This window comes from Lycorma delicatula, chromosome 12, assembly GCF_047948215.1.
Source record: "Lycorma delicatula isolate Av1 chromosome 12, ASM4794821v1, whole genome shotgun sequence".
NCBI lineage: Eukaryota > Metazoa > Arthropoda > Insecta > Hemiptera > Fulgoridae > Lycorma > Lycorma delicatula.
Window position 1 is genome coordinate 63,019,423 of NC_134466.1, and position 22,732 is coordinate 63,042,154.

A 22,732-nucleotide genomic window follows, 5' to 3' on the forward strand; every position below is an offset into this window, starting at 1 on the left:
AATAAAAACATAATTTTTATTAATATATTAATACAATGAAATATTTACTTTTAAATAATAACTATTCATTTTGTTCTAATAAAATGCTTAACGTTTTGTGAAAAACACGAAATATGATAAAAATTGACAGGTCGTCATTAACATTAATACAGTGAAATACTAAAATAGATGAAATAATCCGCCGTTAAATAAATAATTAATACGATGAAATATTTTATTTATTATACAATGTTGTTAAAAAGTTTTATAATTGTTGACTTCACAATCCGATTTTCGTATATAAATTTGTCATTAATAAATACAAAATGTCGAAGAGAAGGAAAAACAAAGAGGAGATCGAAATTTTTCCACGGCACACTTTTTCTTCACTTTTACACGTAACGTATACCAGCCTACCATTTTACATACAATATATATATGTTGTGCGCCGGTTTACGATCGAAAATCCTCTAGAATGTCTTAACATCACTCCCGAGTACAAAATAAAATTCATTTCGCGGCAGAAATTCTACGAATAATTTTAAACAACAGCAATAAAATAAATTAATTAAAATTTTTATAATTTTTTTATTCCAAGTTTTCCTATGTCGCGAGGAGACCCCGACGGGTTAAATCCTACAGGACAATTTATAGAGGGGCAGTCAACTGCCACGGCATTCTGGATGTGCTGCTTAACGGCGGTTCTGCTTGCCCAGGGGACGCTTAAATAGAATAAGGGAGAAAAAAGGAAATTTTGATATTGTGAAGCCGGTCTTTTCCATTTATATTTATGTTTTATTTACTTTCTAAATTTTAATATCGGGGCCCTTTACACCTTATAAGTATTTTCAATGTTTGTGTTTAAATATTCTGTCTTATTTATTTTAGTGTTTTCAAATAAAATGTAAGGGCCCTTTACACCCTTACATATGACGAACCTGGTTGGTAATTTAATCCCTATTTTAAAGAATGTGACGAGGGCTCATTAGCCCTTGTCACCGTAGAAGTCGATGCCCGCGTAACAAATAATAATAATATCCTTGACAAAAGGTTATATTAATATTATTTTACAATTTAATAATAAACATAAAACGAGTATAATTTCATAATTAAAATAATAAGGTTCAAACTGCACGATACATTTAAAAAAGAATAACGAATGTAACGGCAAATTTAAAAATAATTAAAGATGTCAATTAAGCGAGTAACAGAATCTATAACGAATAAAATATTGAAAAAATATTTTTTTTGTATAAAAACTAGTAATTAAAATTGTTCTGTCTAGCTTAAAATACAATTTAATATTACAATACAATCGCAATATTTAATTAAACAAAAGCTGTGAAAATTTTAACTTTTTTTTTTACACAATAGAACTTTTTACAGATATTACGTGTTAATCACTTTAAAAGTGATATTATTATGAATTAAAATTACATAAAATTATAGAGTCAGTAATAACTTATAACCGTGACTTCAATTTGTTCAAGCATTTCATTATAAATAAAAATAAGCTATATTAATTTATAATTTATACCTGACGGTAAGACGGCTGTCAACAACTATAGAAGTATTTTTCATTGTTGTCGGTGACATAAAATACTGTGAAAATGTTATCGAATAGATCAGAACTCCAAATAGATCACATATAAAAGGGTGTCAAGGAGGATTTAAAAAAGGACGATCATATTCAGAACAAAGTCTGAAATCGATTCTAAAATATTACGTATCCAGAAACAAACCTATCTTAATATCTTTCACAAAATTTCAAAAAGCGTATGATTTTGTAGGCAGAGAGACGTTTTTAAAATTTTGAGAGAATACAGGTTGACCAGAAAAATTTGAAACTCATTAAACTCGCTCCCGCAAACGCATTCTGTAAATTTAAATTTACGGAAAAACTTTCCTAGTCAAAAAAGGGTTGAGACGCGATGATGAACTATCACCGATCCTATTTAAATTGATTTTGAACAAAATAAAGAAAATCTTTTGTGAGATGAATGATTTGGGTGCAAAGATCAGATACAAAAACCGAAACGTCAAAATAAGATGCCCGTTTTTTGCTGACCACCTCTCTTTAAGCTGAATTGAAGGAAGACACAGTAGCGCAACCAGTAAAGGTTACAGGACGCCAAAAAGAAGGCCTAAAGATATCATTTATTAAAACGGAAATAACGAAGAATATCTAATCGTTCACACAAAAGAGAACACGTATCAAAATATTATTTTAACTTTTCCATAATGCTAAATAATAAATAGAGTATTACATAACTTAATTGTTTACCGCGTTAAATAATTGTGATATTATAGTAACATTTTACATTCACAATCATATTTATTTAATATAAACTTTATTATTATTTATGTACAAATGGCAATTTTTTAATATATTTTTTTAATTTTCAATAATAGTAATAATTTTCAATATAGTAATATTATATTGTATATTAATTGTAATTATTATTACAATTTGTCGGTAAGAGAATGTATTGGCAGCAACTCTGACGAGCGGGTCGGAAGACGTGGTATAACTGATCATGCGACGTTACATCGTTAAACTTTGGGTAATTTTAAAGAATAGTATTTTCTCTCACAAGCCTACAGATTTGCAACAGTCGAGACAAATAATCGAATATGAATATAAACCGTCAAACGGAAACAAACGTGAAAAACCGCTGTACAAATACGTTGAAGTACGAGTACGTGGGGAGCATTTTGAGCAATTCTTGTTCGGTTTTTAAAAAATGTATAATAAATTTTGCTATCTATAAATAATTTATTGTCGATTTAAAAGCACAAGTATTGTTTTCGGTTTTTGAAATACTGTATTTCTCGGTCAAGCGACTTTAGGGATACTATATTTTCTGATTCAGGGTAAGAAACGGAAATACGTACTCGTTAATCTTTTATTTAAAAAAAATATCCCCTGAAATTATTTAAGAAATTGTCCGCAAATGAAAAAAAAAAAAAATTATATATATATATATATATATATATATATATATATATATATGTATGTTAGAGAAAAAACTGAGGAAAGGATAAACTAGTATAATTTCAAACATTACCGTTAAATATAAGTAAAACGCAAGAGAACTGATCAAAGACATACATTATTTAACATAAAAACAATGTATCTTCTTTTACAGTGGACAGCTGTCCAGTGTAATATTAAAAAAAAGTCAAGGTTAAAAGTTTCTATCTAATGTTGTATGACACACGAGTGCGTGTAGAAAGAGAGAGAATGACAGTGAGTGGGCTAGTAAGTGCGCAGCTGTGCGATATAAAGTAATTATTATGAACAACTAACAAATCTGTCGTCTTTTATTCTTTTGGTTTTTTTGTTTATGCGATCTCAATACATACACACGCAAACGCATAGGCAAAACAAATAAAATGTTTAGACTGCACGAAATGTTTAGACACGAGAGCAAAGCTGATAATTTTTATTAATTTACTATTATTAATAATTTTCATTACATTTATTGGAGGAAACAGAAACAGACAAATCAGCTTGCATTATGGGTCAAAAACGTACTGCCGGGTTAATTGTCCGCAATAACTCGATTGTTTGTGTCAACGGAGTTTAACGAGTTTAATGTCATTTTGTTCAGCATAAAATGCTTAATAAATAATGTAATAAGTAAAAATTTTATCAAACAATTAATTACAAAGATATGGAAGAATAAAAAATTAAGATGGCCCCATTTTGAAATCTTTTGAAGTTGATGTTTTCAAAATTTTTTATTATGTAAAATAAAAAATTTAATTTTCCAAATTTAATTATTGTAGGTTAACCCGTTCCTGAGAAGTGATTTTTTTTTGTTGAAAATCACAAAATTGCGTCCAGAAGGAAAACAAAGCAAAGCAGGACTTAAGTCGGTTTGAACTTTTTTGCACCTTTTGGTGTCCTGAATCTAACCCAGGACTTTTAGTAAAAATGTTTAAAACTAAACCGTTCATCTAATGTGTACTTTCTAACGACTGACAGTGAAAGAAAACAGTAACGTATACATTTTTATAACATCAACAGGATATTAATAACTGCTACACAAAGCTTAGACAGTATTAAAACCGTGTCCTCAGTCGAGATTTTGGTTACAAATATAATAGTGAATAATTAATAATAAAGTTTGTTTTACATAGACAAAAATATTGTAATTTAAACTCATTTCAACTATATCTTATGTTACCTTAAGTCAGGGTTGAAACTACTCAAATTTTGTAAATTTTGACTCACTAAACCTTGAATATTATTTATATTATTATCTTTTATTTAAGAAAATAAACAAATAGCATATGTTTAGAGCCGGGGGCTAGTTTCTACTTATCAATTTTATTATACAAATAACCTTTTCGCTGTCTTCTAATTAAGACAAACTGGAAAATTAGTGCGAAACGTACGATCATTTTAACTTCATAGCAGAGTTAATTTCTCGAATTTTCGTTATTGTATATCGCTAAAATTTTATTAATACGCTGTTTTAACTAAACTTTATTTAAGGATTCTATTTCATTTCTTTTTAATGGTTTTTCCACAAAAGTTAATAAAATTTTAACTGCAATTTTTTTTTCTTTAAATAAACTAACAAGAGTAGAATTTTCTGAATTACAAACGCCAAACAAAAAATTACAAACAATTTTAACAATTAATAAACAATACGGTTTTTTATTTTTTTTTTTGTTGCCGACCTAAATTTTACGAGTAGAAATATATAATTAAATAGTCCCCAGACATAAATATGAATAAATAAAAAAAATTGTTAGCCGATTAAAATTATGACTAATTAAAGAAATTTATTTAGTATAATTTTAAAATATGATGTTTACTTAAGGTTAAAACACAAATTAAAATATGAATTCAAGTATGAAAAACATAACGGCTGACGATGAAAATTTACTTGATTTTTCACACGACGTATAAACGTCTCCTCTTTTTCTTCGAACTTTCGAAAGGATGACATCGTCGTCGTAGATATTACGTAAAAATTACTAGGAATTAAGATAAAATTTGTATAAGCTTATTTTAATGCGACATTTATCTACGCGAGAAAAACAATACGCAATTTTTAAAAGTATTTTCAATCAGTTGTTCAGTTTTAGTGGAACAGCTGTTTTTGTGTAAGACACACGAGTCTAGTGATTTCTAGTGAAAATTTATCTTATACCGAATATCACCAGGTATTATATTGTAGTCTATATTATCTATATACTATATTGTTTATTATTATCTTAGTACTGTCTCAAGAAGGAATATATTTATTCGGTGTCGTTTTTAAATAAGCGACATAACAATCTATTGAGCGTTGCTACGGACCAACTACAAGCTGTTATCCCTAGCGACAACGAATCATCGCATGTAAACAATAACCTACTATCTCGTGTAAACCCTAACCTACAAGGTAATAGAATACGCGGGCTTCTGAAGTGTTCTGATAGGGACCCCTCAATAACCGCGGCGTAATTTTATTAGAAACGACATTATCGATAACACGAGTGTCTCTTCAGGAACAGAGAGTGAAAGTGATATTACGGATTTTAGTGCAAACCCTTCCCGACAAGCAATACTAATATTGCGCATACAAAACGAAAATGTTAGTCGACAGACTAATGCGTACCTACTTTTGCTGTTCTACATCAAATAAATTTAGTCTTCTTGAAAACACTGCTGACAACGAAGGTAGTCGTGCAGAATTATTAAAACCTGAGCCTATTTTTGCAACAGGCGTTAATGCAACAACCAAATTGAAAAATTTTTCTGTCAACAATTATTTTCTAATTGTAATGTTATTAAAATATACACTGACAACAATGAAATCGGGCCACACGGTAAATGTTCTGCCGGTTGATATTGACATATATAATATTATAACGTCAAAAATGCTTGTAAACAATATCAATGTCATTATACATATAAACTTGAAACATGAAAGAGCATATAGAGCGGTCATGCGAGGCATGCATCACTCGGAAGATAAATCGGTAATCATTGAATTGACGAAGTTAGGCCACGAGGTTAGAGACGTTATTAACGTTCTCCATCGTCAAACGAAGGAACCCTGCCATTTTATTTCATAGATTTGGTGCCCAAATCTAATAATAAAGAAATTTTGACGTGAAACCTCTCAAGTATACAATTGTAAGCTTTGAAGTTACGTATTTTAAAAAAGAAGCGGTCCAATGTAAACGTTGCCAACGCTTTGGCTATACCAAAAATCTACGCAATCACCCGCACCGTTGTGTAAAATGTGGTACAGATCGTGCCATAACAGTCTGTTATAAGGCACCACAGGTTCCAGCTTCTTGCGTCAGCTTCGGCGAGTTACAAAGGGTGTAAAATCTATCAATAGTAAAAACTAAGGTCTATTCTATCAAACCCGACCTATCCTCCAGAATTGTAACTAATAACAATTCTACTGATAATAATAATTGCATCCACAAAGAGGAGGCTTCTAGAAAACTATTATTCTTAATTATGACAAAATATTTCTGGTTAAAACCACAAAATCTATAGTTTTACTTACATACGGATGTATAATATGCAATTTAAAACTATATCGGTCCAATTATTTTAAGTCTTCCGTATAAAACAGAAAGTAAAATATGAAATATAATATTTTCGTTATTACAAATTTTAGCAGAAACAAATAAACGCCATTATTATGCAGAATAATAATTAAACGAATAGTATATAAAAAAGCATAAATATAAGAGAAAAATTACACTTGTCAAAGCTAGAATCCTTATTGCTCCAGAAAAAAATGAAGTAAATATACAGTATATATATATATATATATATATATATATATATATATATATATATATATATATATATATATATAATTAAACAATAAACTATACGAAATACTGAGCAGTTTAACCGTACAAATTACTTTAAATAACCGCAGATGGAAGACAATATAATAGCTGTTGCTATGGCAACACAAAAAAATTCCTTGAAATTTAAAAAAACTTTATCTTCAAACAATAATAAAAAATTTATAAAACGGTAGCGTCTACGTTAACTTAGATAAGAAAAATAACTTATTTAAATAAAATCATTTAATAGTTTTTAAGACGTGTTTTATGTCGAAAAAGTTTTTTCCCGTGTTGTATACGCAGAAGAAACGAACCTTTTAATTAAAATATTATTTAAATTTATACCTGTGAATCGAGTTAGAGCATTTTAATCGCTATCAAAAATATCATGCGTTCACGTTTAAATATGAAATTAGCAAAATAATAATAAACCGATTTAAAAAGGAAATTTTTAAATTTTGAAAAGATGAGGAATTTTGTAAATATTTTAGCGCATAAAAAATCTGATGTGGACACCAGATAACTTCCTTTTACGCCTATTTAATTACATATACACATTTTTTTTTTAAATGAAAAGTACATAAAATTATATTTCATTAACAAATTTATTTATTGTTTTTTTATTGCTATTATTTAATGCATTTTTATTTTTAGAATCGGAGGTTAATAATTAGTAATAAATCAATAAATTTAAATTAAAAAAAAAATTATTTGGCTATAACTTTGGAACCGATGAAAACAAGTACCCTAGTTATGATATATCGTTGAAAAGCCTTCAAGGAGAGGTGCAAAACTAGATATTACAAAAGTCCTGAATCCAAAATGTCAACATCCTACAGGGGAATCGTTTTCGATTTATCCTTTTCGACTAGGATTAAAGAACACATCAACTGTAAAAAGGACCCAAATAACGATCTAATTTTCCCACACATATTTTGGAACAGAATCCTAATTATAACCCAAATAATTTTATTAATATTTTCGAGTACTCTAACAATCTTTATAAAACATAATAATACCTCAGTTGTCCTACCCGTTTGATTTGTAGTAGTATTGGAAATTATGTTATTTTGTATTATAACTATTGAGAAGGCTGTTTTTATTAGAGTTTGGGCCATAATTCCAACATTAACTGTGTAAAGTTTGTTATCAAATGTTATTCTGAAGGGTATACGTAACGAAAAAGTTACTGCGGGGGTTTTAACTCGTTTTACTTCTATCGTGATTTTTCCGTTTTTCCAACTCATTGCTCATAAATAAAAAACAAGGCGTTATGAGAAATCGTTTCCGCCATTGTTTTTTCCGTAAAACATTGCATTGCAATCGTGTATCGTTAACTATTTTTTTAAAAAAATTGATTAAATGTGGCGGGTCGAAAATGGCTGACAAAAGATTTCAAACGCATCATAAAGTAGCATCGATAAGCTGTGGCGGGGGTCAAAACGATAACTAGAAATTAAAATTAAGAAGAAAAAAATCACCCGATACCAATCTCTAAGGTTAATATATTAAGAGAAATCCTGGTAAAAAAATAAGTACTAAAAAAAAGGAATAACCTACACTCACTTCGCTCGCTAACCTGGTTTAATTAACGTTAAAAATAATTACTGCGATTACAAACGGTTGATTTGTATGCATATAATGCACTTAAATCTGAAATCTGGTCTTGAATTTGGAACCGAACATCGGGCAGACGCTTATAAATCTCACTTAAATGTGGAAATAGCACAAAAAAGAATAATTAGAATTATTGATTTCAAAAGCAGTTTCAACCCATCTATTGAGGTTTCCGATAAGCTGAATATTTTACCCGTAAAGAATCTATACATATAAAAATTATCAAGAGTATTTTTCAATAGTTGTAAAAATCATAAAATAGACAATGCGTACGATACAAAAAGGATGGATGCAGAAAACTCACAAATCCCGGCTGTATTTAAAAAACGGTTTCGAAAATCATTTGTCTATTTAGGATCTAAAATTTATAACATGTTAGACAAAAGTATAAAGCCTGTAACTGTTGAAAATATCTTCATATTTCAAGAGGAGAAGAAATGGGTTGTCATTATTCAGGACACTACTCTTATGTTTTCTAAATTATATTGAATAAAATTAACGTACAGCGAATAAAATTAAACGCGTTCAAATTTTCAAGGTTTTGTACAACTGTTGAAGAATCGAACCGCACTCCGCCTTTCATGAATCGATTAATAATATGAACTGGACTCGATGCGACAAATTTTAGATTAATTGTACTTAGATTGGGCTATATTTTATGAAATAAAACACTTTAAAGCTATGCGATACTGTGCCTATTAAGAGAGGTATGATTTTTTGTCTTCAAAATCTCATTTTTTCCACCCGCTGAGCCAATGGTTGGTGATAACAAAAAACTTACAAATGTTTTAGGCTGTTATCCAAAGAATCGTAGGAACATAAACGAATTCGATATTTTACTTAATAAAAAGGTTATAGCAATATTTTGTTTTTTCGAAAAAGCCCCCCATTTCCATCCCCATGGACCGATTTTGGCCGTTAACAAACTCGTCTGAGATTTTGGGTCGCATTTTTTTTTTAGGGAACAATTTGAAAGTGATTTGCGGAAAATTACGGCAGTTATCTTGTCCACGAGAAAGTTAAATATATATATATGCTTTTGAGCTGAAGGTGGCTTTGGAGTCTGGAGGATGTGAAACGCGAAGATATATCGAAATTTTCCCGAAGTCGAATCACGGTATCCATTACAATAGGTAGCTTTCTAATGAAATCTACTTTAGATTTCATTAATAGTGTATTCATAATGTGTTGGAAGGTAGGTAAGGTAGCTTACCTACCTTCCAACACATGAATATACTACTTGGAATTCAGAATAAAATTAATCTGTTTATCTTATTTATTCAACTGGTTTAGAGGAACATATATCGTGACTTAAACATATTTTTGATCGATTTAGATCCGCTAATATTATACCTCGCATTTAAAAATACATATCTAAAATTGTACAGTGAAATTCGTTTAAAAACAAATCGTGAAAGAATTCCTTTAAGTTTAGAAATGAATTTGATTCCAACACCTAAACCACTGAAAGTACTTCATATCGACAGCGTTTTTTTTTTAAAACAAAAGATTTTGTCAATTTAGATAGTATTTAAGGTATACACAAGTATAACGGATTGAAATATCACAATCGACCGAAGCAGCTGATAAATTATTAAATTAATTAACTCGTTATAAAATACCTGAAAAAAATTATTTCTAATAACGACACCGAATTCAATAATTAAAAAATTAATGCGGATATATAAAATTAAAATATATTTTACAAACACAACATCCATCGTCAACGTGAAAGATTTCAGTCTACGCTAATCGAACATATTAGAATCTTTAACAACCGACAAGAAGTAAAAAACGAAAGTATTAAAAATAAAATAAAATATGCAGTTATTGCGTATAACAGTAGCGTTTATTCTGTTACCAAATTAAAACGGTTTGAAAATTTTACGGACATAACCCGACTTTATTATTAGAAGCTGATATACAGCGGCAGGTAATAAACGATTACATTAGCGATCGTAAAGAAAAGGTGAAAAAATTGCATAAACAAGTAAAGGAAACTAATGAAAAAAATAAAAATTAAAAATTCAAGGAAAAATAAATATAAATAAAGATTTACTGGATATCCCACCTGATGTTTATATCAATACTCTCCAAATACGAAGTAAAGCGAAAAATAGATAGGATGAAGGAAAAGTAAGTTCAGTAAAAAACAGCAGAAATAGATGAACGACGTATAATAAAAAAAATCAAAATATATTTAACGACCTCGAAAGGTTAAACAGATACAACAGAAAAATCTTCCGAATACAGAAACTAATCGGTATTTGAATTCTCTTGCAGGTCCTGTTCCTAAATGAATTCATCCTGGAGCGGCTGAAATTAATTCGTAAATGATCCCGACAGAATTGGATTTAGCCAAATTAGAAGCCTCTTACCGAACATTATTATAGATAAAGTTTTAAATCGTTTATAAAATTTGAATAATATTTCTGAATATGTATTAAATTTTTTTAATCGTAACTTTTAATTATAAATTCTATAATGTAAGTAAAAATAGTCATAAGTCTAGAGATAGAAGTATTATTCGTACAAAAATGTTAATAAATGAAAAGTTAAAAATAGTCTTGGTAAGTAATTAAGTAAATAAAAGAGGAATTCTTAACGGTCTCGGTTCGATTGTTAAATTTTTTACTACCAATTTAGATGCTATGATGGAGAAAAATATAAAAAATTGTTAGTACAAATATTATTAGTTTCATAAAACAGTTATATAATTGAAGATAATTTTATGGAATTACGTAATACGTAAATGATTTTGTCGACTTAGAAAAATTAAGAAATTTCGTTATCTATATGTAAAAGAATTAATTTGTAAAATAAGTTTTTTTTTCAAAAATATTATTCGTTAAAAGAAATAACTTATATAAACAGAAAAGATAATCGTCTAATTTTACATCCGGTATCCAAAATATAAAATAATCATACACCTTTATCCAATGTTACAAAATTTATTTGAGTTTAAATATTTCTCCAAATTATGAATTCGTGTCTGCTACTTTCAAGATGTTATAATGACTGTGAATATTTATTTTCTAATGATCGCTATGATACACAATTTATAAATATATAAATGTTTAATTTTTAACTTTATTTCATTTTTTTTAAAATTATTTTTACTTGCAATGTACAATTTTTTACTTCTGTTCAAATAAAGCAGTTAAGAACGTGCCTTTTGATAATTGCACCTGCGGATAAAGGTGTAGTCCAAATACTGAAAACTTTAACCTAGATCAGTAACCAAATAAAGTTACCCCCTCTTTTTCCTTATAGTTTATTTTGATTTAATGTCGTTTTTTGTTACTAATAGTTCTATATTAACGTAGAATTATTTGGTATACATTTTCGAATAATCATTTCATTTTGTCTATACTTTTAAAATATTTACGATAATATATTTAAAATGGTATTTTTTATTTAATAAATAAGTTTTACAACAATATGAGGAATTTCTAACGCTTTAATCGATCAGAATCGCACTGTGAAATAATTTCAATGATTTCTCAAGAAAATGAGGTTATGAATACAAAAAGCAATCAAATGTATTTAACTAACTAGATTTCCAAAATGTTAACGAATATTGAAATCGTTTAATACCCACAGGAACTCATTATACCGGTATTTATAAAACAACAAAATTTCACATCGTATTCAAATATCAACCGATGAACCGAGAGCTAAAACTTAAATTTTTCCGAACAAAACCTATTCGTATTCGATTTATTCAGTAATAAAAAGATTACTTATTTAAAGACATTCTGGCGGTGTTTAAAATCTGTATACATAGTCATGTATCATAAATATACGTAATTCAAAGCGGTATTTATGATAAAATAAAAATACTTCGCCGACCGTGGGGCTTCTAACAGATAAATAAATACTTATCCAGACCTCTTTATGGAATATTCTTTTACCTTGAAATTATAATCACAACTCTTCTTCGTACAAGCTTATCTTCCTTTCTCGCTCTCTCTCTCTCTCTCTCTGTGTGTGTGTGTGTGCGCGCGCGCGCGTGCACGCTAATGGTTGATAAATTCATTTATATAATGGTATCTGACATGACACGACTCACAAGTCGCTTCTGACAACAACGCAGCCAACTTAAGAATAACAAGTTCTCATGCTAGGCCTATAAGGAAAAGTGAAGACTGGAAATAAATGGTTTCCCTTCCCCTTATTTATCGAACCGACTATACGATTGCAAATCGACATAAGAAGCCCACCAATATGCAGATAATATTCATCCGTGTAAAAGCTTCATATAGTGAACATTATTACTTTCAGAGAAAACAGTTCTGACCGTTACATTTAGTATCTGAGGTATTTTAGATGCATTGCAACTACAGTAAAATCTGGGGCAGATATAACAGCAAATTAATGTGGCCGTTGTAAAAGAAGGCGATGTAATATTGCTGTTTTAAACCGATTTTACCTATTTATTTAAAAAATGCTCGCCAGACTGGGATATATTGTTAATGGAACTCGACAACAGAATAATACCGGTCACTTTTGAGGAGTCATCGGACGATAAAATGTAACCGATTCAGCAAAATAACATCCGAGTGTTAATATTTTATATTCATAGAAATACACATTTTTGTAATTTTTTTCCGAGCTGTTAGTGAATAAATACTGAAGTAAAAAAAATAAATAAATAAACATCCATAGTTGTAATACTGTTTAAATTGTCTGTTTAAATCTGAACAAACACAGAATAAACTTCACACATTACTTTTTGATAGTATTAATAAAAAATAAATGTCTCTGTCTCTCTCACTGTGGGTGTGTTTTTGTTTGTTTGTTTGTGTGTGTGTGTGTGTGCGTGTGTGTGTGTGTGTGTGTGTGCGCGTGTGTGTGTGTGTGTGTGAGAGTGAGCGCGCGCGCGTATTTGTATTGTAGATGTGGTAAATTTAGAAATAGTGAAATCATATCATTACATCCATACGTATCACTCGTTAATCGTTTTTATAATCTACAATAATTTGTAGTTCAGTTATTTTTCTTTAAGATGATTAGCTATTGAAGTAGTTACAGTCTAGATGTGGAAAATTCTTCAGATACTAATACGTAAATAAAACCAAAGACCTTTGGTGTATTATGTAGCAAGGAAGTACGCTTTCTGTGACACGGTCGCGGCGACATTACATTTTTATTGTTAATTACAATATTCGATTTTTTTTAAATTTCTGCTTTAAATTAAAATAAAAAATATTTAGTAAAAAAAAAATTATAAAACCGCGCACCGCGAATGTAATTTTATATAAATGTGCAATCGTCACGTTTACGTGCGCGGTTGTAATTATATATATTAATTGAATATTAGGTAAAATTAAATAATTGAAAGCCTCATTCATCATTACCCTTTTATGTACCGTTAGCTATGTTCTTTAGCTAACACGTACAAGTGAATTTGAAAAGTTGTATTCGTTTATTACGTTGTTCAATTGTAAGTTATCACGGTTAATAAAAAATAAAAATCAGAACAAAACTTTTGGCTAAATTTTTGTCGAAAAAAGTTAATAATAAATCTGACCATCTAACATAAAATCGACCTTCTGCTTTGATCTGCAGAACATAATGAAGGTTTCAAGAAAAGTGAGAAAATATTTGTAAAGTATTTCATACTAAACAACAAAGGCAATTTATCTTTCTAAAATAGATAGCTAATTTATTAATCACCAAATGTAGACACAGGCAAAAGGTTTTGTTATTAACAGAAATCTAAACAAAAAACAGAACTTCAAAGAAAAAAACTAGAATATTGATACCCGAAATAATTAATAGTAGAGCACTTTAAATAGAAATACGTAAATAAAACGTTTAGTCTACAAAAGATTCAGCAAAACCCCTGTTCTAGTGTATCGGAACTTACTTGAAAGCAAATTATTTTAGTTACATATTTTTATAAAGTAATCTGTACTTAATTTTAATTAAAATAACAAGAATAAAAATATATTTGACTAACCTAAAAATAATGATTTTTGCCAAAACAAAATGTCCAAATGTAAAACGTTTACTTCATTACATTCCCATAAGTTAACCAATAATCACATTATTTGTGTACCATTTTTCTTATTACAAAATATTATTATTTGAAAGAACTTACCTAGTTTACACGTAGAATTATTTTCTAAACGGTTTTCTAGCTTCACGTAAAATACATCTAATACGATAAATACAAATAATAAAAATTTGATACGATTTTTAAAACAATAACACACTTACAGAAAAGAAATAAAGCATTATTTACTGTATGACAACGTTATTCGTTAACAACACTTTTAATAGATTATTAAATTATCAGAAAAAAAATGTAAGCTAATATTATTATTATGTAAGATTGTTTATTTTTTCTCCATCGCTGAATGTAATGGAAGCAGCTAATATTATAAACTAATAAAATTTTTCATCAACTTAACACACATTTTGACATACGCAGTTTGATGAATTTCGACACAACTAAGAGAACGACAGTCAAACGAGGGGGGAGAGTCTCTGCACTCTCCCCCTCTCATAATATACGGAGAATCTTAATATTAATTTTAATAAGAAATAGATCAACATTAGTAACTGACAGGTGCTATGTTGCTATGTTGCCAATTTACCTAAATTTTCCTTCCCCCCTCGCCCTTTGGCTGCTAATTTCGGCATCAGTTAATTTACTGCGTTGTGTTTTCTACTTATAACACATTTGCATACAATAAACCTTCTAAGCAATAACCGTTAAGGAAATGAAAAAAAAAAAATTTAATTTTTACGGTAAAATTTTTTTATTTTATTAACGAATCAGCATATTATAATTTTACTATTATTTATAAAAAAAAAAAAAAAAAAAAATTCCTAAAATATTTGAAATCGATGTTATATTCTCCATTTGACAGTACTATTAATGAACTTTATGATATTTCTCGTTTTATGTAGTAGTGTTAATAAAAAAATCATACTTAATAACTTTTTTATTTTTACGTTGTATAATACAGTTAGTAAAATAATCACTGATTTTATACAACCGACCTCCGGACTTACATATTTTATTTATCCGTAAAATTTACATAAATTATTGCTTTTTATAGTATTCGAATTATTTGAGAGATTTTCGTGTTAGAAGATTCACAGATTAATTATGATTTAAATTAAATATAATCTGAGATTACTGTTTATTAAAACGTCGATTATTCGGACCTCCATATCTCAAACATTATGTGACAAATCTGAGAGAAAAATAATTATAAAAATGCTGAAAAAAATCGCTTGTTGAACCATCCATAGACAAAATTTACATTAGAAAAATTGAACTTTGTAGCGATCAAATCGAGTCTAAATTTACTTGTTTTTTTATAAGGACTAGCGTGAAATTAGTAACATCTCTAAGTGTTATTGAGCTTATTTGTATTACAGATGTGCTGGGCTGTACTGTGAAATACGGTAGTCGACTTGATATGAGGTAAATTTGGAAATAATCGTTTTATATCATAATCCCCATGTATTAAAAAATTATTCATTAATATTTTTTTATCATATGTATTAAAAGAAATGATCCTGGTGTGTTTTTCTGATTGATTACTGTAGAGGATACGGATAAGTTGTAAAATTGTGTTGCAATATAAATGCGTGAGTGTAAATTATTTAAGATAAATTGAATACTAGCTAAAAAGAAATAATTGAAAACTTTAACCGTTTGGATTCCTTGGTTACGTTCCTTTGTTAACGTGTATATACGTTTTAAATTTTGGTTTCAATTATTTTTTATGATTATAAGTTATCAAATGTTTAAAAATATTAATATTAAACTGTCGGTGTCGGTCGGTCACTTGTTTTGAGCGAGGTGCAGTGTAGGAAATACAGTTAGATGGTGTGGTTATTTTCACAATTATTAACTCTGGCGGTTGAACAAATTAGTTGCGTAATGGACGGCAATGTCAGGGGTGGGGAGAGACAGTGAAATTACGTGCTTGACAGAGAATGAAGCGTTTGGATCCAGCGGCCATCTTGGGTTGATTGCACAGTTGCATTTAGATTCTCATGTCTGTGATTTATTTTAGATAGATTACCCTCGTTGTTGGTCGAGGTAAGAATTTTGTATATATATTATTTTAATGTAGATTAAAATAAGTGTCAGAGATACTACTAAAAATCCACCTTAATCAGACCAAAATGTTCATGTAACCTAACACAATACTTCAATTACTGTTATTATTAGAACCACTGGACACATCTTCTCCTGCATCATTAACATATTTAAAGAAATCCTAGTCGCTATAGACTAGGTGTTCAGACTCAAACATTGATTCTTCTTCATTATGCTTATAATTAAAAGAATTGCCCTTCTTACTTGTTAAAGTATCAAGTTGTTTCTAATTCAGTCAACAGCCGACATTTTCTTAATATTTATTTTTGTAAATATGTAAAGTGCCGTTCTTACTTTTTTGTTAAAGTAAATAAATTGAATATTCAGCTAGCCTATTTTATCAGCTGATATTTTATTTTAGTAATTCATTATTAATGCACTGTTTAGGCTAAATTTTAGAGCCCTTACTGTTACTTACATAAACACTAGTATGTTTTTCAACAATGTAATGTAAAATTAGTTAAATGATAACACGTGATGATGGTCATTATTGCTTATTAAAATTAATATGAATCAGCAAATTTATTATGTAGATTAATTATGCCTTACTGAGGTATTACACCAAAACAGGTTTGGGCAGTAGATTATGGGTCTGGTGGGTATTCCCACCAGACCAACCTGGTGGGTTAATTCTCTGTACTGTATTTGTACCTGTTTTTAAATTTTAAGTTTAATCTACTCTATGATTTAATGGCATTTTTGATTTTCCAACCATAAGTTAAAAATTATTTTTTGAATATAATGAAATTTTAATGAGTGACAAATCTGAGTTTTGCAGATAATTTAATGAAAAATCCTTTGGTTTTAAAACATCACAAGCATCGTGTCTTAAAAATGTTGTAGCGATTACTTAAATACTAATATAAGAAAAGACTGAAAAAATATTTAAAACTTAAGTTGAATCAGTAATTTCGTTATAAAAGACTAATTGAATAATACTTAAACCTTATGGGGATGGATATTTTGTAAAAATTACTATAATTTCAAATATGAAACTTTACTTTATATAAATTTATAATCTATACTTTATATTTTATTTATCTTAAAAATTTTTGATTCGCATCAATTTTATCCATTTTATGAAAAATAAATTTCATTACATCTTTTCTCAGTCAGATTATTTTCCAGACGTAAACGGGCATTAATTGATAACACAGGGAATTTTTTGTAACTTCTATGTTGTGGGTACACTGCTTGACCACACTCATTAAGTTGTCTGTGTAATGTGAGGTTATTAGATATTCTTTATTTAAGTTTTAATTTTTTTTTGAAAATTTATTTCATTTTTTAATACAAAACATTTAGATTGTGTTTGACAATTGTTTCTCTCTAATCATATCAGTTGCATATGACAGATAGCTTCTGTGTGTTGTGTTGTGTTGGTCAAGTGGCAGTGAATGAATGCTATTTTAAAACAATTTAAAGAAACTGGTTAATTTTCATCTCAAAGGAAAGGAGAATTTGTCAAATTTTTACTCCAATTGCAATATGCTGATTTAACAGAAATAACAGGTAGCCTACTGACCTACCGATCTCTCTACTGATCTACCTTTGATAATATCGCATTTTAATTTGCCTCATAATCAGTTTTTTGAAGATCCTGAATGTAATATATCAAATAAAATTGATGTCCTTATTAGAGCGCAATTTTACTTAAATTTTATTAACCTACAAAATTTATTTGAAACTTTAAATATCCTGTTCTCCAAGAAACCAAATTAGGATATATTCTTACGTTTGCTATTAAAAATTATTTCTATATAGATGATCTCATTACCAGTTCAGATTACCTAAATGGAGTTATTCTAAAGAACAATATGTCCAAATTATTACAACAGGATGGTTTTTTACTTCACATGTGGTATTCTAACAATTGCAGTTTTTCTTTGTCTTATCATAATTCATCCATACCATCTAATCAAGAAGGCAACATATGTACTCTAAGAGTTCTAATGAACAAAAAGTCAGATTCACTAAATTTCCAAATCACTCATTCTAACAATTTAAAAGTTTGTACTTAAAAGGATTACTCTTTCCATCACAGCAAGAGTCTGTGATCCTCTAGGACTCGTTGGCCTTATTATTATAATCATACAAACAGTTTATGTAGTCATTATGACAACTCAAAGTTGACTGGGACAAAATATTACCCAAACCATTAATACAGTGGCTTTCACTGTATAATCAATTAAATCTAATCAAGTCATTCAATATAAGTAGATCCATTAAGTTTGATAATAGTAAAATTCATTCCATAAAATTACATGGATTTTCTGATGCTTCTATTAATGGGTGTGGTTGTTATATTTATATACACACTTTATAGTCCAACCATGTAATTACTAATGTACTGTTCTAAATCAAAATTAGCCCCTTGAAACAAATCATATTACCCGGACTTGAACTCTGTGATTGTTTACTATTTTCACATTTATTTGTGAAGGTTGTATAACTGCGTTATACACTTTGATGAGATACACTTATACTCTGATTCAATCATAGCACTTTGTTGTATTCATGGACATTCTTCCAATTGGAAAGTATTTATAGGTAATAGTTTCTGACATTCAACGAAACACTTCAATTACCAATCGGCATTACATAAAATTCTCTGATAATCGAGCAGACATATTTTCTAGAGCTTTTTCACCAAGCAGGTTACTTGATATGTCACTGTGGTGGTGTGGTCTACCTTGGCTATTACAATCTTCTTCTCATTAGCCAACCGATCGTAATATTACGTTCAGGGATAATAATTTAAATTCTGAATGCTTGTTAGAAAGGATATTAACATCATGTTTATTTAATGTTGTATATGATCGATCACAGATTTTCTTGACCGGCAACATTATTATAGTTTATTTAGTATATAATAGAAATTATTTAAGTAACTTCTTTATTTACACACTTCCTTGAAGGATGAAGCATTAGCTATCATTAAAAATTTAGGTGTTTCTCATAATGCAGATTGTATTTACAACTAAATTCCATTAACTGAGATTCATTGGATAATTTATCCAAATTAATCATCCAAGTTTATCTTTCATATTTCAGTGCTCTTGAAGCAATGAATAATCCAATCAATACATATGAATTTATTATTGTTCGGTTAACATCAAAGTTAGAATACAAACTAACTTTACAAATGTTTACATTTTTCCTTCCAGATTACGAAGGAGAAATGTTCACCTCAATTTCATAGAATCCCTTGAATTTAGAAGGCAGATGCTTGAAAATATTAATGCAAATAAGTCAAACCAGCAACAAGACATATTTCCAAGGGACAGCGATACAACATTGGAACTAAATCCTGTACTAAACATTTTAGTATAAATGATGATAAGCAATACTAGGAAAATAATTTTATTTATTCAAAATTTAATTATAATCAATGTCTAATTTGTATTTTAATCATTATTTACATTGTTAAATAGTCTTTCTGTTGATGAACGGAAGGAATTTTTGTAACATCATAATTGTTGTTTCAGTTTTTTAGTTAAGGGTCATTGTTGTTCAACATATTCGTGAAATTTGTTCTCAAAAACATAACACACTTCAAAAAAATAATATTAATTCTAAATTAAGATTATAAGTCTGACAATCATAATCGTACCTCGTTTAAATTGGTCAAATAAACCATAATATTATCTACTGCATTATGTATTACCAATGATGTACATGGTAGTACTCAAACATCTCTGGTTTTACTAGATTCTGGTAGACAAGCAAATTTTTGTACTTATGAATTCGCATGAAGATTAGAACTTCCATTTATGAAAAATGATATTCTTATCTTAGGAATAAATAACACACTTCCTCTTTCTGAATATAGTGTTGAACTGACACTGTATTCTTTATATATGAATTTTTCACTCCAGTTACAATGCTCTGATTAGATATAAGATAGCCTACTGACATGTACCTTTGATAATATCTTATTTTAATTTGTCTCATAATCTGTTTTTTGCAGTTCCTGAATTTAATATATCAAATAAAATAGATGTCCTTATTTGAGCACAATTTTACTAAAATTTTATTAACGTACATAATTTATTTGAAACTTAAAATATCCTGTTCTCCAAGAAACCAAATTTTAGGATATATTCTTACGTTTGTTTGCTATTAAAAATGATTTCTATGTAGATGATCTCATTACCAGATAACCTAAATAGAGTTATTCTATCAAAGAATGATATCTCCAAATTATTACAACAGGATGGTTTTTCACTTCACATGTGATATTCTAACAATTGCTGTACTTCTACGTCTAATTATAATTCATCCATACCATCTAATTAAGAACACAACATATGCACTTGTAAGAGTTTTATGGAACACAAAGTCAGATACACTAAATTTCCAAATCACTCATTCTAACAATTTTAAAATTTATACTAAAAGGAATACTCTTTCCATCACAGCAAGTGTCTGTGATCCTCTAGGACTCATTGGCCTTATTATAATCATACACCATTCACCATATTAAATCTAAACCATCTGAATATAATTTTAGTACTTTTAACTACTAAGGAGTTAGATCACATACTCTTTACTTTTCATATGTCAATCACAATCCATGTATTTCAATGAGATAAAGAATCAGGTCATTGATAAGCAAAGTAAGCTTAGTTCACTGGATCCATTTTGTATGATCTCTCCTATAATAACATCCTATCGTCTTTACATCTGAGTATGAACATTCCAAAATTGTCAACTCTGAACACTTAAGACTCTTACACTGTGGTGTACAATTAACACATTATTCGTTGCAACAAAGATACTGGATAATAATGCAAAAAGAATCATTTCGTCAATCTTTCATGTGTTTAATTTGCTTTAGATGTGATGCAAAATTCAATCCCAACAGCTTTGTCAATTACCCCCTGGTAGTGATTCCTTCCTGAACATTCTCTTGTGCAGTGGCCCAATTATAATTCATCATGCAGGCAGAGGTCTAAAACATTGAGTAAGCCTTGCATAGCGCTTTTTGTATGTTTAGCAGCCACTAAGGCTATTTATTTAGTTAGTTTCTGATTTGACTTTAATCATTTTTCCACCTTTAAAAGATTAATTTCACTAGATATTATATTTTCTGATAAAACTTTCATTGTTTAAACAGAATGTTTAAACAAATATTCAAACCTTTTTTTACATCACAAGGAATTTATTCCTCCATCTCCTCATTTTAGTGGTTTGAGGGAAAGTGCAGTCAAGTGTCAAATATCATACATCGTGTAATAGGAAAAACAATTCTCAACATAGAGGAATTTTATACAGTGTTGATACAGATTGAGGTTTGTCTTAATTCTTGCCCAATTTTTGCTGTTTCCACGGATCATAGAGACACTGGCTCTCTAGGACACCAGGTTCACCGGTACATTTTCTTATTGCATGTAAAGTAAATCAGTTCTTAAAAAGATGTCGGTTTTCAAGATGTTTATCACAGATTTATCAAGATTGTGAGAGAAAGGGTTGTAACACAATTTCATAACCAATTCCTGCAAGGCAATGGGGTTTGCAATGAGATGTTGCACCATACCATACTGCCAAAAATGTAGAAAATGTTTTCGAAGAATGAAACATTCAGTGCTCTTGTGGCTAATCAATCCCACACAACCCAAATGAAAATGCAAAAACTGACCTAATTATCAGTAATATTGTTATGGTTTCATGATGAAGAATCAAAAAAATATTAATATACTTGTTGCATGGATGCTAAATTGTGTATGAATAAAGAAAAACATATTAATTAGATATTCACAAAGTGTACAGGTATGATTTTGTATTAACATAGAGTTAATTTTTTATTAAATATCTGCATTCGGATTAATTTGCTTGCTTAAAATAAATATTTAGCATTTAAGATTATTTTATTTTTAACGTCCAATCATTCTAATTTAACTTTGTGTTTTACAGGCATGAAAATTTATCAATATTTAAGCTACTTGGGTGTAAGAAACTGTATTTATTATTGTCCTGAGTGAAACAAAATTTAAATTGAGGTGAAAAATGAAGTGTTTCATTTAAAAAAAAACAGGTTAGTGAAATTGCATTTTGCTTATTATAACCAGATAGTACATTATAATTTTTAGTGGTATCAACAAAATTTCATTAGTACTAATTACTAAATTATTAAAAAAAGTACTAATAATAATACTTATTCTTTGCTTTCATACTTATCTATTCTTA

General features: G+C 28.9%; 3 protein-coding genes across 7 annotated transcripts in view; 2 read left to right on the plus strand and 1 right to left on the minus strand.

The window, feature by feature from the left end:
* LOC142332978 (uncharacterized) overlaps nucleotides 1-10,795 on the plus strand; it is a 50,556-nt gene extending 39,761 nt beyond the window's left edge. For both annotated transcript variants that reach the window (XM_075379735.1, XM_075379734.1), the window contains exon 4: nucleotides 10,699-10,795. In XM_075379735.1, coding sequence (XP_075235850.1) covers nucleotides 10,699-10,752 — 54 coding nt within the window. In that variant the 3' untranslated portion in view covers nucleotides 10,753-10,795. The remainder of the gene's footprint in view (nucleotides 1-10,698) is intronic.
* LOC142332975 (uncharacterized) overlaps nucleotides 1-15,017 on the minus strand; it is a 144,744-nt gene extending 129,727 nt beyond the window's left edge. Inside the window, exon 1 of the mRNA XM_075379731.1 lies at nucleotides 14,522-15,017. The gene's annotated coding sequence lies outside the window, so the exon portion shown is untranslated. The remainder of the gene's footprint in view (nucleotides 1-14,521) is intronic.
* Nucleotides 15,018-16,330: 1,313 nt separating this feature from the next.
* The window catches only part of LOC142332976 (uncharacterized), a 56,541-nt gene continuing 50,139 nt past the window's right edge, over nucleotides 16,331-22,732 (plus strand). For all 4 annotated transcript variants that reach the window (XR_012758465.1, XR_012758467.1, XR_012758466.1 and 1 more), the window contains exons 1-2: nucleotides 16,331-16,483; nucleotides 22,460-22,580. The gene's annotated coding sequence lies outside the window, so the exon portion shown is untranslated. The remainder of the gene's footprint in view (nucleotides 16,484-22,459; nucleotides 22,581-22,732) is intronic.